Below are 14,139 nucleotides of genomic sequence, written 5' to 3'. Positions count from 1 at the left end.
CATTTTAGTTGTATAATTTCTTACAGACAATGGATTTCAAGCTTGCAGGAAGTTCCTTTCCAGCTCAGAGTCAGTGAGGCTTGGTGTTCCATACTCAATCTCAAAAACTGGAATTTGTAGCAGTTTCTTTGGAGCTAACCTTTTACAGCATTCATGTTGAAAGTATGCTGTGCTAACCCCTCTAAAACATTGTTTTACCTTTTCCTGCAACCCCTCTTTTTGGAAATTACCCTGTCAGTTCCACTTCTCAATTACTTGCTGCAATGCTTTTTGCCATTCCATATGGAACTTTATAGGTTTCCACAATTCTATCAGCAAAAATCAATATGACTCCAGTTCTCCTCTAGGTTTTGTTGTCAATAATCGTAATTTATCAGCGCAAACTTTATAAGCTGCTCTGAACTCTACTAAATATTCAGGAGCTGAAACAAATCCTTTAGGACAAACAGTGCCTTCTATCTTCTGAATGATACAAGCATCATGCCTCAGTCTTGTGTCTCTTCATGAAATCTATTCTTTATATAAGCTAATGCTTCCTCTCTAATTCCAAACAGCTCTGAACATTGTCTTCTCCTCCATCTGTCTTAAAACAGAAGCCCAAAGTGTTGCATCAAGCTCTATGGTAAAAGACCACACATCCTCTCTCTCACACAAATTATTTGAAGATACAAGCAATTCTACTTCCAGGAGAAAACAATAAAAACATTTTAAAGACATTCTAAACATCTTAAAACTCAACACTGAGTCTGTGGAACGCTGTCCATACAGCTTTCCATTCAAAAATGTAGCAATCGACAGTTACCCTTTGTTGACTGTCATTGAGCTAAGTTTGGATCTAATTCATCACATTAGCCTGTATCCATGAATCTTTACTTTTTTGACCAGTCTGCCATGTGGGACCTAGTCAAACGCTTCACTAAAATCCATGTAGACAACATCCTCTGCATTACCCTCATCAATCTCCTTGTCACTTCCTCAAAGGATGCAATGAAATTAGTAAGGCTTGACCTTCTGTTAACAAAGCCATGCTGATTCTATCCCTGACTAGTCAATGACTGGGAAGACCTTCCTTACAATAAATAACATGGTGAAGCTACAAACCAGGATTACTTGCATACCAAATAGCCAAATCATCAAGTGAGAGACAGATTTAATTGATCCTAAAAGCAACGGATCAGGTCTAAGCTCTGCAGTTCTGCCACCTTGACTTGGGATTGGTGCTGGGCAATCAAATAACTCACAAGAGGAGGAGGCTCCGCAAATATCCACGTCCTCTGTGCTGGGAGACGCCAGCACACCAGTGCAAAAGATAAGGCTGTATCCTTAGCAACAGTCTTCAGCCAGAAGCGTTTAGTGTGCAATTCAACTCTGCTTCGTCCACAGAGTCCCCAACAACACAGAAGCCAGTCTTCAATCATTTGATTCTTTAATGTGATGTGAAGAACTGCCTGAGAGTGCTGGATACTGCAAAGGCTATGAACCCTGATAATGGTATGGATGACTTGTCATCCAGAGCATGCTGCATCGCAACCATGCTTTGTTCTCCTATAGGGTTGCAGTCCAGGCACCTGTCCAACAGTGTGGAATATTGCACAGGTATTTCCCATACAATCAAAGTAGGCAAATCTAACATGGCCAATGATTTCCTCATCAGCCTACCCTTGATCGTCAGTGAAGTGATGAAAGGTCTCAACAACAGTGCTATCAAGTAGCATCAGCTTAGCACATTACCAGCTCAGTGGTGCCCAGTTTCCACCTGGACCACTGAACTCCTGACCGCATTACATTCTTCGTTGAAAATTGGAAAAGTAAGTTGAATTGAACAAGTGGGGAGTGAGTTGACAATGACTAACCTTGATATCATGGTTACATTGGACCATGTGTGGCATCAAGAAGCAAAACTGGAATAAATGGATATCAGGGTGCAAACACTCGGCTAGTTGGAGTCATACCTGGCAGATAAGATGATGGTTTGAGGTTGTTGGACGTCAATCATCTCAACTCTGCAGGCGTTCTTCAGGGGCAAGTTCTAAACCCAACCATCTCCAACTGCTTCATCAATGACCTTCCGTCCACCGAATGGTCAGAAGTGGGGATGCTTGATGACGATTGCACAATGTTCAGCATCATTCATGACTCCTCAGACACCAAAGCAGTCCTTGTAAAAATACAACAAATTCTAGATAATATTGAGGCTTAGGCTAAGGAGTAGAAAATGATATTTACACCACATGTCAGACAATGACCACCTACAATAGGAGTCCAACTAACCACTGCCCTTTGACGTGGTACCATTCAGTTGTGTTACCATACTGAAACTCATCACTTCAGGGTTCCTGCGTCTAAATCAAATGTTTCCCAGCATTATGACATTATGGATCCGCATACAGCACATTGACTGCAGTAGTGCAGGCATGCAGCTCACCAGCTTCTCCTCAATTGGCATTTACGGATAATTTCATGCCCAAGACCCATGAGTGACTGCAAAAAATCAAAACGGCAAAAACCTGCCTCTCAAGCTACATTGAATCATAATAACAATATTTTAGTGAAGTGGCAGAGAAAGAAAGAGCGCGGTCCATTTCTTAGATAATTGTATAGTTTATACTTTTTCATTTTAGTGTATAAAGTATACACTTTAGTGTACACTTTTGGTTGTCGTTTGCGTTAGGGTTAGGGTTAGGATTAGGAAAGTGGGCATGAATTGCCTCATAACAAAATGTGTCATGTACTGGCACTGGAGTTGGGTTTCAGAGTTAGGATATGTACATCCACAATTCTACACCTTATAAATAAAGCATGAACTCAGTAAAGGTTGACTTCTAAACTTTACCTTCACCAACTGGCTGTCAGACATTGAACTCCCAGGCTCCCACTACCTCAAATGGAGAAACAGATATCAATGTCCTTAGAGAATTGAACTTTGTATTTTTAACCAGGAATCCACAGAACCAGAATGAATCTGTGATTCTGGATTCTGTCTACCTTCAAGAGCAGCAAAAATTAGCTTACCTGAGCAAAAAGGACCATGGTTTACAGGGAAAATCTAAATTAAACTATTCATCATTTATGGGATCAGACTTTTCTGAATGCACTTTTAGCTTCATTCTGTAATGGTGCAACTAATGTTGACTCGTGAGTTTTGAGATCGTTGTGTTTTGCCCATGGCAGTAATCGCATCAGAGTAAATGCTGCTGATGTAATTTGTTTGTTGAAGTTTGTGTTACTAACAGCTATGTCAGGTGTAACTATGTCACTGGAGGCTTACCCTCTTTTTAAATCAGGATCAATTGGAATAGATCAGTTCACAGTTCCTGCCAGAAGTGTGAAATCCAGAACAACTGAAGTTTTTGCTAATCTCAGAAATGGCATATCCAATTGTACGGCAAATCGAAGATGTTTTCTTTCCTCTTATTTCAGCTGTTGGTGTTCCTGGTAAGCTGTTAGCGCAAGTGTTCCGGATACTTTGCCGATAACTTTGCTGCTTAATTTTCATTATCGCTGTCCATTTTGCATAAAAACCTTTTCTCATCATTAAATGCTGCCATTATATATCTGCTCCTCCACTATTCAAGGCCTCAGGCGTTTTCATTGCAATAAGGTGGGGCACACAAAGGCACAGTTCTGTTGTTTTAAGAGAGGCACTGGAAAAATGGATGTGGCAAAAGAGGTTAAACCAGTAGGATTATTTAAGGCAGTGAAGGAAATCCCAAGAGAACTCCAGGAGCTGCAGGAGAGTGCACAGCCTGGTCACGGGCTGGATCGTGAGGTAGAGCCCGATCTTTTCAAGGACGTCATGTATATGGGTCAGAATTACTCAGGTATACCTGGGAAAGTAGGCAAATGAGTTAAAATATTCAGAGATAATTGACCTAGTCAGTCTCCAATAGTAAGAGATGAAAATATTTGCAGTCTTTCTGAAATATTGCACAAGAGAATAGTAATCTGTGGAAGAAACAGAGAGAGGCGTAGTGTTCCCCAGTGTAAGGTAAGGCGCAGAACTCCAATCAGGACTGGGGATCTCATGGTGGGAGTGATGGAAAAATGATCTATTCCAGGATTACAGTTTATTGTTGGAAACAATATAGCTGTATCACAGGTGGGTGTGGTACCCATCATCGTGCAAAAGCCAAAAGAAAATCGGAGAACTGAGGGATTTAAAGGCAAATACACTGGAATTTTTCTGGACTGTATGGTGAGAAGATCCCACAGCCATAAGTTAAATCAAGAAGGGAAAGCAAAAGTGAAAGATGAAGGAGTTAGCTGACATTCTGTTTGATGAGATGGTAAAGGAAAACCCTCTGCAGGTAAAGGATCAGGCAGAGCTGTTTATTTCTGAAAGGCTAATCAGTTACAACAAAAAAAGATGAAACGATAAAGGATTTATATCATAAAGTCTCCCTGAAAAGGAATCAGAATGCAATCCAGAATGCTACTACATTCAGGATAAAATCTTAAGGGGGAAATGGAGACCTCGGCAGGTTAGTGCAGAGGAGAAATGGATGGAAATTCACCAGACTGAGTTGCATACAGACAGGAAGTATTGCGATTAGAATCCGAATTACCTGTAAGAGGTCAACATAGGGGCGAGGAACACTCAGGCTAAGATACAGAAGCATTTTCATTCGCTGGATTGCACAATGATGTGGTTGAATTTTGCCATACCTAACATTTTGTGTCAGATGGTTGGAAAGGCGTAGGCAGTAATAAAAGCAGCAACCTGCATTGAATAATCCTTTACATGGGTTATGATTGATTGTGATTTAGGTCCCCTTCCTGAAAACAAAGTGGGAACCAGTACTTGCTAACCGTAATGGACACGGCTACCAGATTTCTGGAGGCAAATCCATTCCGTAATGTCAAGGCAAGAGAGGTTGTGGTGGAGTTTCTTGCTTGCAGGGCAATTCAATCAAAGGGTCCAAATGTACTGCCAGATTATTTAAGAAGTTCATGGATAGCTTTGGCATCAAACGGATTTTATCAACCGCGTACCATCCTGAATCCCAGGGAGCATTGGAAAGGTGGCATCAGACCCTAAAGACCATGATGAAGGCTTATGTTCAGGATTACCCAAATGATTGGGATAAACATATCCTATTTATATTATTTGCTACTGGAGTTGTTCCAAATAAATTGACTCAGTTTACTCCATTGGAATTGATATTCGGACATGAAGTAAGAGGACCTTTAAAATTTATTAAGAAAATGTTGATAGGTCCAAAGTCAGAGATCTCACAGTTGTATGATGAATCTGAGGTGAGAGAAAGTTTGGACAGCGTAGTTGAATTAGCAAGACAACATTTGTTGACAACAAGCCAAGTACCTAATGGAGCAAGAAGCAGATAGGAAAGCTAAAATTCATACATTTGCACATGGAGATAACGTATTTCTACTCTTAGAGATGGTAGTAGATTCCTTCAAAGCAATGTTAAGTGGTTCCTATCAGATTGAGAAAATGTTAAGTCAGGTGAATTATCTGGTAAAAATGCAAGTTATGAAATAAATTATCGAGTATATGTCAACATGCTGAAACCTTACTATGGCAGGGAAAAGGAAATGGTGAAACAGGTACAGTTCCTGCCACTCACAGTGAGGAAACAAATCCAGATAAATTGGATTTTGATGTACCTCAGAATAAATTGAATAATGAGGATGTCTTTACGGGATGGGATAGGATAGTGATCTATCTGTTCCATGAACAGAGAACTGAATTGAAAGTTTTTTTTTACAGTGCTGTGAGAATGTATGTAGAAATTGAATGGGGAGGACTCGATCTACAGTACATAAGGTTGATGTAGGGAATGCTGATCTGATAAAACAACACTCCTATAGGCTTAATCCTGTCAAAGAAGTGCAGGTTCAGAATGAAGTGCAAGCGATGCTCCAAGAAGACATCACAGAAACGAGAAAAAGTGAGTTGAATTCACCAATCATGCTGGTTCTCAAAACTGATGGTACTCAACAATTCTCTGTAGATATCAGATGGTCAACGCCGTGACAAAATCAGACTCATACCCAATTCCAAGGGTGGAGGAGTGTATGGAAAATTTAGGACTATCCAGCTACATCACTAAGTTGGCTTTACTTTGTGGTTACCGTCAAGTACTTTTGTCAGAAAGGCAGTGAAAACAGTTCCTGCATTTGTAATTCCAATGCCCTATATCAATTTAAAGTAATGCCCTTTGGCAGGAAAAAGCATACCAGACACTTTTGAAAGGCTCATGTACAGAGTCGAGGTAGGATTGACTAATTCTACCATTCAAATAGATAACTAAGTGATCTTCAGCCATTCGTAGAATGATCAGATGGCGCATTTGGCAAAACTCTATGAAGGACTATGGAAGGCAAAGTTGGTCGTAAATTTGACAAAGACAAAATTTGTGAAGGCAGAAGTGACATCCGAGGGGGAACAACATCAGGTAGGATGAATGAAAGTGTGAGGTCATGCACTTTGGTCAGAAGAATGAAAGGAAGGATTATTTTTTATATGGGGAAAAATTTCAGAAGTCTGAAGTGCAAAGAAACTCGGGAGTTCTAGTCCAGGATTCTCGCAAGGTAAACAGGTTGAGTCAGTAGTCAGGAAGGCAAATGCAATGTTGGCATTTATTTTGAAATGACTTGAATATAAAAGCAGGGATATACTACTGAGGCTTTATAAGGCTCTGATCAGGCCACATTTGGAGTATTGCGTGCACTTTTGGGCCCCATATCTCAGGAAGAATGTAGTGGCCCTGGAGTGGGTTCAGAGGATGTTCACGAGAATGGTCCTTGGAATGGAAAGCTTAACATACGAGGAACAATTGAGGACTCTGGGACTATACTCATTGGAGTTTAGACGGATGAGGGGGGATCTAATTGAAACTTTCAGAATACTGAATGGCCTGAACAAAGTGGATGTTGGGAAGATGCTTCCATTGGTAGGAGAGTCTAGGACCTGAGGGAACAGCCTTAGAGTAAAGGGAAGACCTTTTAGAATGGAGATAAGGTGAAACTACTTCAGCCAGAGAGTGGTAAATCTATGGAATTCACTGCCACAGAAGGCTGTGGAGGCCAGGTCATTGAGTACAATTAAGACTGAGATAGATAGGTTCTTGATGAGCAAAGGGATCAAGGGTTACGGGGCAAAAGCGGTAGAATGGGGTTGAGGAACTTATCAGCCATGATTGAATGGTGGAGCAGACTCGATGGGCTGAATGGCCTAATTTCTGGCCCTATGTCTTATGGTCTTATGACACTGAGGAACGTGAAGATGGAGAGCATTGAGGAATTGCCAAGATAATCCTCGAAGAAGGAAGTGCTATGATTTTTAGGATTGAACGGATTCTACAGGAAATTTGTAGCAAACTTTCAGAGCATAATGGCACCGTTGACGGATTTTTTAAAGAAAGAGCATGAAATTCCGTTGCCAGAACAATGCCAGGAAGCATTTGAGAATTTAAAAGCAGTGTTAACCAGCACTCCAGCTTTAGCCATGCCACGTTTCTTAAACCCCTTCAAAGTTGCCATCGATGTAAGTGATGTAGTGATTGGAGATGGGTTGTTACAGGAGGATGATTGTGGAATTGAAAGACCAATCAGTTATTTTTCAAAGAAACTCAATATCCTACTGAAAAAAATACTCAACCATTGAAAATAGAGTTATTGAGTTTGATAATGACCTTACAACATGTTAATGTTTAAGCTGCAAACAAAACATCAGATACTGTTGTGTATACTGATCACAGTCCTTTGATTTTTCTTGAAATATTTAGGGAGCAGAACGCCAGATTATTTCATTCGTGTCTTATATTAGCAGCATTTGATTTACAGACTGCACATGTTGCGAGTCGTGAAAGATTATCGGCAGGTACTTTATCGTGAGTCTAAAAGTAAAATGTTTATGTCAGATAGAAATGATAAAGTTCAATGTTTTATATGTATAGAATTAAGATAAAAATTGGAACTCCAGATGAATGAGCTTTAGATCTAGGAATATAATATAGTTAAGGTTATTTTTTGGAAAAAATAAGCCATCTTTTTCAAATAATCCTTCGTTTTTTTGTCTGGACAGGGGGATTTGTTGCAAATTTGTATAAAGTGCCTGTGGATTGGGAGGCAGGAAGTTAGAATTTGGTGTTTGCAAAATGCTAGCGGGGAAAGCATTACGTAGTCCCTTAAAAAGATCATGCGCTTTTTCTGTGCTTAGAGATTTAAAGTGGATGTCTGTGAGCAGCAGATTGAAAGTTTGCAAGTACGCAGAAAGCACCCAAGTTGAATCATTTGTATTAAAAAGTCGTTCAGTTTTCAAACCAGGCAGCACTTTTTTTAAACAATACAACAAGCCATTGAATTTAGTCAATCAATTTGAACCAGGCCCTTAGATACCAAAAACTTAATAAATTTAAATCTGATGGTTTTGACAATGTACGACCAATCCTACAGTAAGAAATATTGTATGTCATCAAGGATATAAAGGAAGATGGCAGTTGAGCAAAGCACAGAGCTAACTGCCATCTACCAGAGCTAACAGGCCTCAGCTCACAGAAGACAATCACTGGGTCTAATGTCCTTCTTTTTGTCTCAGAGAATGCAGCACTTACTTAGCAAAGGTACCCATGGCACACCTAGTTCATATTCCTGACAGAAGAATTGATGGAGAAAGCACAGAATAGTCCAGAGGACATGTAACCTGATTTTAATTTCAAAAGGCTAAGTTGCGTTTTCGATATAGGTGGGACTCGTATTTATTGGAACACCACACCATTGGAATGTTGCGTAATTCAAGAATAGTTAGTAGTTAGCAGAGGTTTATTTGATTTGTTAATACTTCAGTTAATTTGTTCACTATTGGAGTTAGAGAAATAAATGGTTACTTTTTGAATTTAAAATGAGTGTCAGGTATTTATTTTATATAAAAACTAGTAGTTGCTCAAAGACAGATACCACCATTTTTCACACTCCTTTAGAGATTAAAGCGTGAGGTGTTCCTCTTTGGGTGTTTCACTTTTAGTTCTTACAGCAGAGATCAAACTCCACGTTATAGTAATCGAGCAAAATCAAAACACGCCAGAGGAAACCGCGAACAGACAGCAGCTGGGGCCATTCCCTTACAAGACAACCACCAGAATGGAGTTGTTGGTGTTTCCCCAACAGTATTTGGCAGTGAGGTAAAACTGGTGTATAATGGCACTCAGGAGCTGCCAAAGTTGGGAAAATAAGTACAACACTTAGTTAGATCTGAGGAAGAGATCAACAATTCTCTTTCCCGCAGTGAAGTTAAAGAAGCCCTCTGTGAAAACTGCATTGTACTCACAAACTGTTCCCACACATGTTGCAATGAGAGCATCCCTTACATTCAACTGAAATCAATACTAATACACGGAATCACGCGAAAGCATCACGGGTTCAAACCTCTGAAATCTCGCTTCTTTGGAAATTTGAGAACAGTATTTTTCTTGAGAATGCTACAGAAAAGATTTGTGCATAAATGTGTCTTAACTTGTTATTGAAACATACACAAAACTTTTTGGAAGACATCTAATTTGAACTCTGAATTTGTCATGAGAAATGTTTTGTCCACATACCTGTGTTGTTTCTTTTGCTAAGTGGTCTTGAAAGAAAGGTCTAGAAAATGTTCTCTTTATGGAAATAGGGATTAAACATGCCAGTTTGAAATTATCAAAAGATATCTTTGACAGTTTTTGACTAGAGTACATGGAAGCAAGATATGACGTCACCTGAAGACGAGGGTAATGCCACTTCTGTTGACAGTTTTCAACATTCTCCCACAATTTCCATATGGTGAGATGTGTTGTGTGGATATTCATGACCCACTGGGTTTCTCTCTGTGCCACGATGGATATATATTTTTTTGTTTTCTTTTTGAACAGGTTTCAAGAAGAGAACAGGTGGGATGGAAGCTTGGAAGACAAGTCTTTGAAATCAGGTGGACCATAAACTGAGTACAATTACTGGACTGTCTCATATAAGAGCCCTGCTTAAAACCACCAAGCCTAGATGCAATTGTTTCTGAAGTTTGGATTGGTAAACTATTTGATATAAGTTGCTAGTTCAAGCATACAATAGGAAACAAAACATCAGTTTAAATTTCAATTTGAACCAAACCACAATGGAACAGTTGAGCTGGTTTTAATGTTTGAAAACAATAAATACACATATTGCTTGCGAATGATACCCCAAGTCCTGATGATTCTCTTTCATAAGTGTTTATACCTGGAATGCTTATCAAATGCTTTGTGAAAAAGACATTCGTTTTGACATATTAGTTTGGACCAGAGTGCTAATCTAAACATTTCACAGGCCAGGCAAGAAAAGGTATCACACGGAAATTTATTTTGAGATGCATGGATATCTTGTGTTGCACAATTAACAAGATACAAATAAATGTAGTTCTGGATGCAGCTCAGTCCTTCTTACAACTTAATTAACTTGACATTCAGTTTCCTGTGGACATTTCAGCATATCTTGAACTGCTCCATGAACTTTATATTAGTCTCCCTATAAGTAAATGTGTTTGTGCAGGAACTAAATATCAGAAATATGTATCTGACTTCTTCAAAGATAATAAGAGAATGGGTGTAATCTGCAAAGATAGACTCCGGAATGTTATAATATAATAATTCTGCAATTGGATTCAGCCACAAGACTGTGAAAGAGACAAAAACAGCAAACAGCAAGATGACAGACTTCTTGTGTTTGCCATTTCTGGGTCTCTGCATTTCTCTCCTCTGTTCTGGACCTCGGTCGCTTGAAGATTGACTGCTCAGTAAAAAGTTTCTGATTATAAAAGTTGAACAGCAAAATTGAAACAAAGGAAGTAATGAAGTTGGAAGCGAGACAAACCAGTCAAATATCACACACCCAAGATCAGTAAAATAGTTATCTTTTGGTGAACAGTCCCACAGTGCATTGTCAATGATCTTATCATGTTGTAAGCTAAAGTAATAAAGCAAATATTTTAGATGGAACAGCAGAATTGTTCTTGCAATCACCACCATTGCAGTTTTCTCAGTAGGATGTTTTCTTTACAGCTTCTGGCAACAATTGGCAACAAAGTGATCAATGGTGAAAATGTCTGTTTATTAAACTGAAGTATTTGCAGATATATAACTATGGACAAAAATAATACACAGTCAGGAGTCATGTTGAGGAAGAAATCTGGAAGTAATAACAATTGACCTGATACAATATGACCTCATTGATTGCAACCATTAGAACTCCTGTTGCTCTAGCCACCAGGAAATGACTGAAGCAAATGGAGAGCCCACACTTTCCTTGGGAAAGGATCACAATCACCGGCAAATTAACTGCAAAGTGAATAAGGGAAGAAAACAGGTGGAACTTAAAAATTAAAACTGCATATAGACTGCAGCAGCGCAGGTAAACACATCACCAGCACCTCCTCAACAGGCATTTCAGGATGATGATAAATCTTGAACAAGACAGTGGTGCCAACGTCCAACGAGTGAATTAAAAAAAATACAAAATGTAAAAAAAAACTTGCCTCGCAGGCTATATTGAAACATAATCCGAATATTTTAATGGAGAGGCAGACAAAGAAATAGCACACTACGTTTCTTAGCTAATTCTACAATGTAGACTTCAGTGTAGACATAAGGTTGTGGTTTGGATTAGGGTTAGGTTTTTGGTGAGAGAAATGGGTATCAATTGCTTCATTGCAAAATGCATCATGTACTCGCACTGGAGTTGAGTTTCTGAGTTAGGATTTGAACGTCCACTATTCTCCACTTTATAACTACATCAGAAAGTAAGTAAAGATTGACTTTAAAACTATGCCTACATCAAATGTCTGTCAGATTTTGAATCTCGAGATTAGCCTATCGAAAATGGAGAGACAGGCATCACTGTCTTGAGCGAATCGTAGTTAGTATTTTTAACCGGGAATCTACAGAATGAGAATGAACCTGTGTTACTGATTTCTGTTGACCTTCCAGAATAGTACAGTTAAGTTAACAGAAAAAAACAAGGACCATGGTTTACAATGAAACTCTAAATGAAGTTATTATGGGATCAGTCTTTTCTGCATGAACTTTCAGCTTCATTACATAATTGTGGAACTAATACTGACTCATGAGCTTTGAAATAGTTGTGTTTTGCCCACAACAGTAATCACATCTGAGGCAAAGCTGTTGATGTAATGTGTTTGTTCAAGTTTGTGTTACTAATTGCATTGTCAGGTGTAGCAGTGTTACTGGAGGCTTGCGTTCTATATAAATCAGGAACGATTGGAATCGATCAGTTCACAGTTCCTGCCAGAAGTGTGAGACCCAGAACAATCAAAGTTGTTGCTAATCTCAGAAATGGCATATCCAATTGTGTGGCAAATAGAAGATGTTTTCTATCCTCTTATTTCAGCCATTGGTGTTCCTGGTAAGCTGTTGTCGCAAGTGATCCTGATATAAACTGGTGGTCACTTTGCTGCTTAATTGTCATTACCTTTCACTGTGTAATTTGCACAAACACCTTTCTAATCATTACATGCTGCCATTATATCTGTACTTCCACTCTTCAAGGAAATTCATTTTACCCTTAATGATGGATGATGAACCTCCTTTGCTTACTTTACTTACTTGTGCTATGGATTCCAAAATATACTGTTGCTGATTGTGTTTCAAGACTTTAACTATTTGAAAGCAATCGATGATTCAGTTTACATCTGTCATGCAATATCAAAGCTGGAAATTTTGCCCTAATTTCTGTCACATTGTTCTTTGATTCAGGACAAGATCTGAAAATGTTTACTTGAACTTCAATGTCTTTCCTCACAGTTAACTTGGTGGCAATAATGATCCTGTCCCGAGGAAACTGTGGTCTCTCCAAGTGCATCACTCATTACTTGATTGGAATGGCAGTGGCTGATCTTCTTGTCGTTGTCTTTGATGCCATTTTGTGGATCACTGTTCCGATTTATTTACCACATTCATTCGTAAAAATTACTCCTGTGTGTAGTGTTCTTTCTGCCCTGAGGTCAGCAGCCACAGTGATTTCTGTTTGGTTCACAGTCACATTCACGTTTGACCGATTTGTGGCCATTTGCTATGAGAGACTAAAAACAAAATGTTGCACTGAGAGAACTGCAGCAGCATTTCTAGGGACTGTGACTGTGCTGGGCTGTCTGGAGTCTCTACCCTGGTATTTTGCAATTGAGCCACGATACATCATTGACAATATTCCATGGGGCTGCACCCATAAACAGAGTTATTACAGTTCTCCTGGATGGACTGCATTTGAAGTTATCAACTACATTTTAACCCCTTGTGTGCCGTGCTTTCTGATCTTGCTGTTCAATGTGCTGACTGTCAGGCGTATTTTAGTGAGCAGTCAAATGCGTAGGGGTCTCCGTGGTCAAAAAAGCGCAGAGAAACACAAGGATGTAGAGATGGAAAACCGGCTAAAATCCATCATTTTGCTGTTCAGTATATCGGGCAGTTTTGTGCTGTTGTGGGTGACCCAGGTTGTGTACAATATTTATGCACGAATTACAGATATCCGATATTACAACTCCTACACAGACCCATGCTTTATCACAGATCGCACAGCGAAGATGCTGCAACTCCTCAGCTCCTGCACTAACACAGGTATTTATGCTGTCATCCAGGTTAAATTCAGACAAGAGCTGAAGAATGCAATGATATACCCATTCAACCAAATTGCTCAGGCATGGAACAAGTGGAGGGTTTGAAACTTGAGAACTAAATTGCACTTAACATTCTGGTGCTCTAAAAGCACTACAGGCGAAAGAAATAAGTTATCAGCATCACCAAGTCTTCATTCTGATAATTTTGTCTGAAAAATCAATTTATTGCAATAACAAAGTTGCTGGAAAAGCTCAGCAGGTCTGGCAGCATCTGTGAAGGAGAAAACAGAGTTAATGTTTTCGGTCCGGTGACCCTTCCTCTGAAGTGGACCCGAAACGTTAACTTCACAGATGCTGCCAGATCTGCCGAGCTTTTCCAGCAACTTTGTTTTTGTTCTTGATTTACAGCATCCGCAGTTCTTTTGGGTTTTCCTTTTTTCAATTTATTGCAATTGTTGCTATGTGGATAATTCATGAATTGATTTCCAAAAACAAAACTGTATAGGTGGATAGCTCAGACAAATACCACCTGAGCCCACGGA

At 39.4% G+C, this 14,139-nt stretch overlaps 1 protein-coding gene across 1 annotated transcript; it reads left to right on the top strand.

Annotated features, from left to right (window-relative positions):
* The first annotated feature begins 12,320 nt into the window (after positions 1-12,320).
* LOC125487791 (probable G-protein coupled receptor 139) lies at positions 12,321-13,702 on the top strand. The gene is made up of 2 exons (XM_048620055.1): positions 12,321-12,390; positions 12,789-13,702. Exons 1-2 carry the CDS (start codon positions 12,321-12,323, stop codon positions 13,700-13,702), a joined length of 984 nt encoding a protein of 327 aa, XP_048476012.1.
* Positions 13,703-14,139: the final 437 nt, after the last annotated feature.

Source organism: Rhincodon typus, chromosome 45 (genome assembly GCF_021869965.1).
Source record: "Rhincodon typus isolate 14 chromosome 45, sRhiTyp1.1, whole genome shotgun sequence".
In the NCBI taxonomy this organism is placed as follows: Eukaryota; Metazoa; Chordata; class Chondrichthyes; order Orectolobiformes; family Rhincodontidae; genus Rhincodon; species Rhincodon typus.
This window is presented reverse-complemented; position numbering and strand designations above follow the sequence as displayed.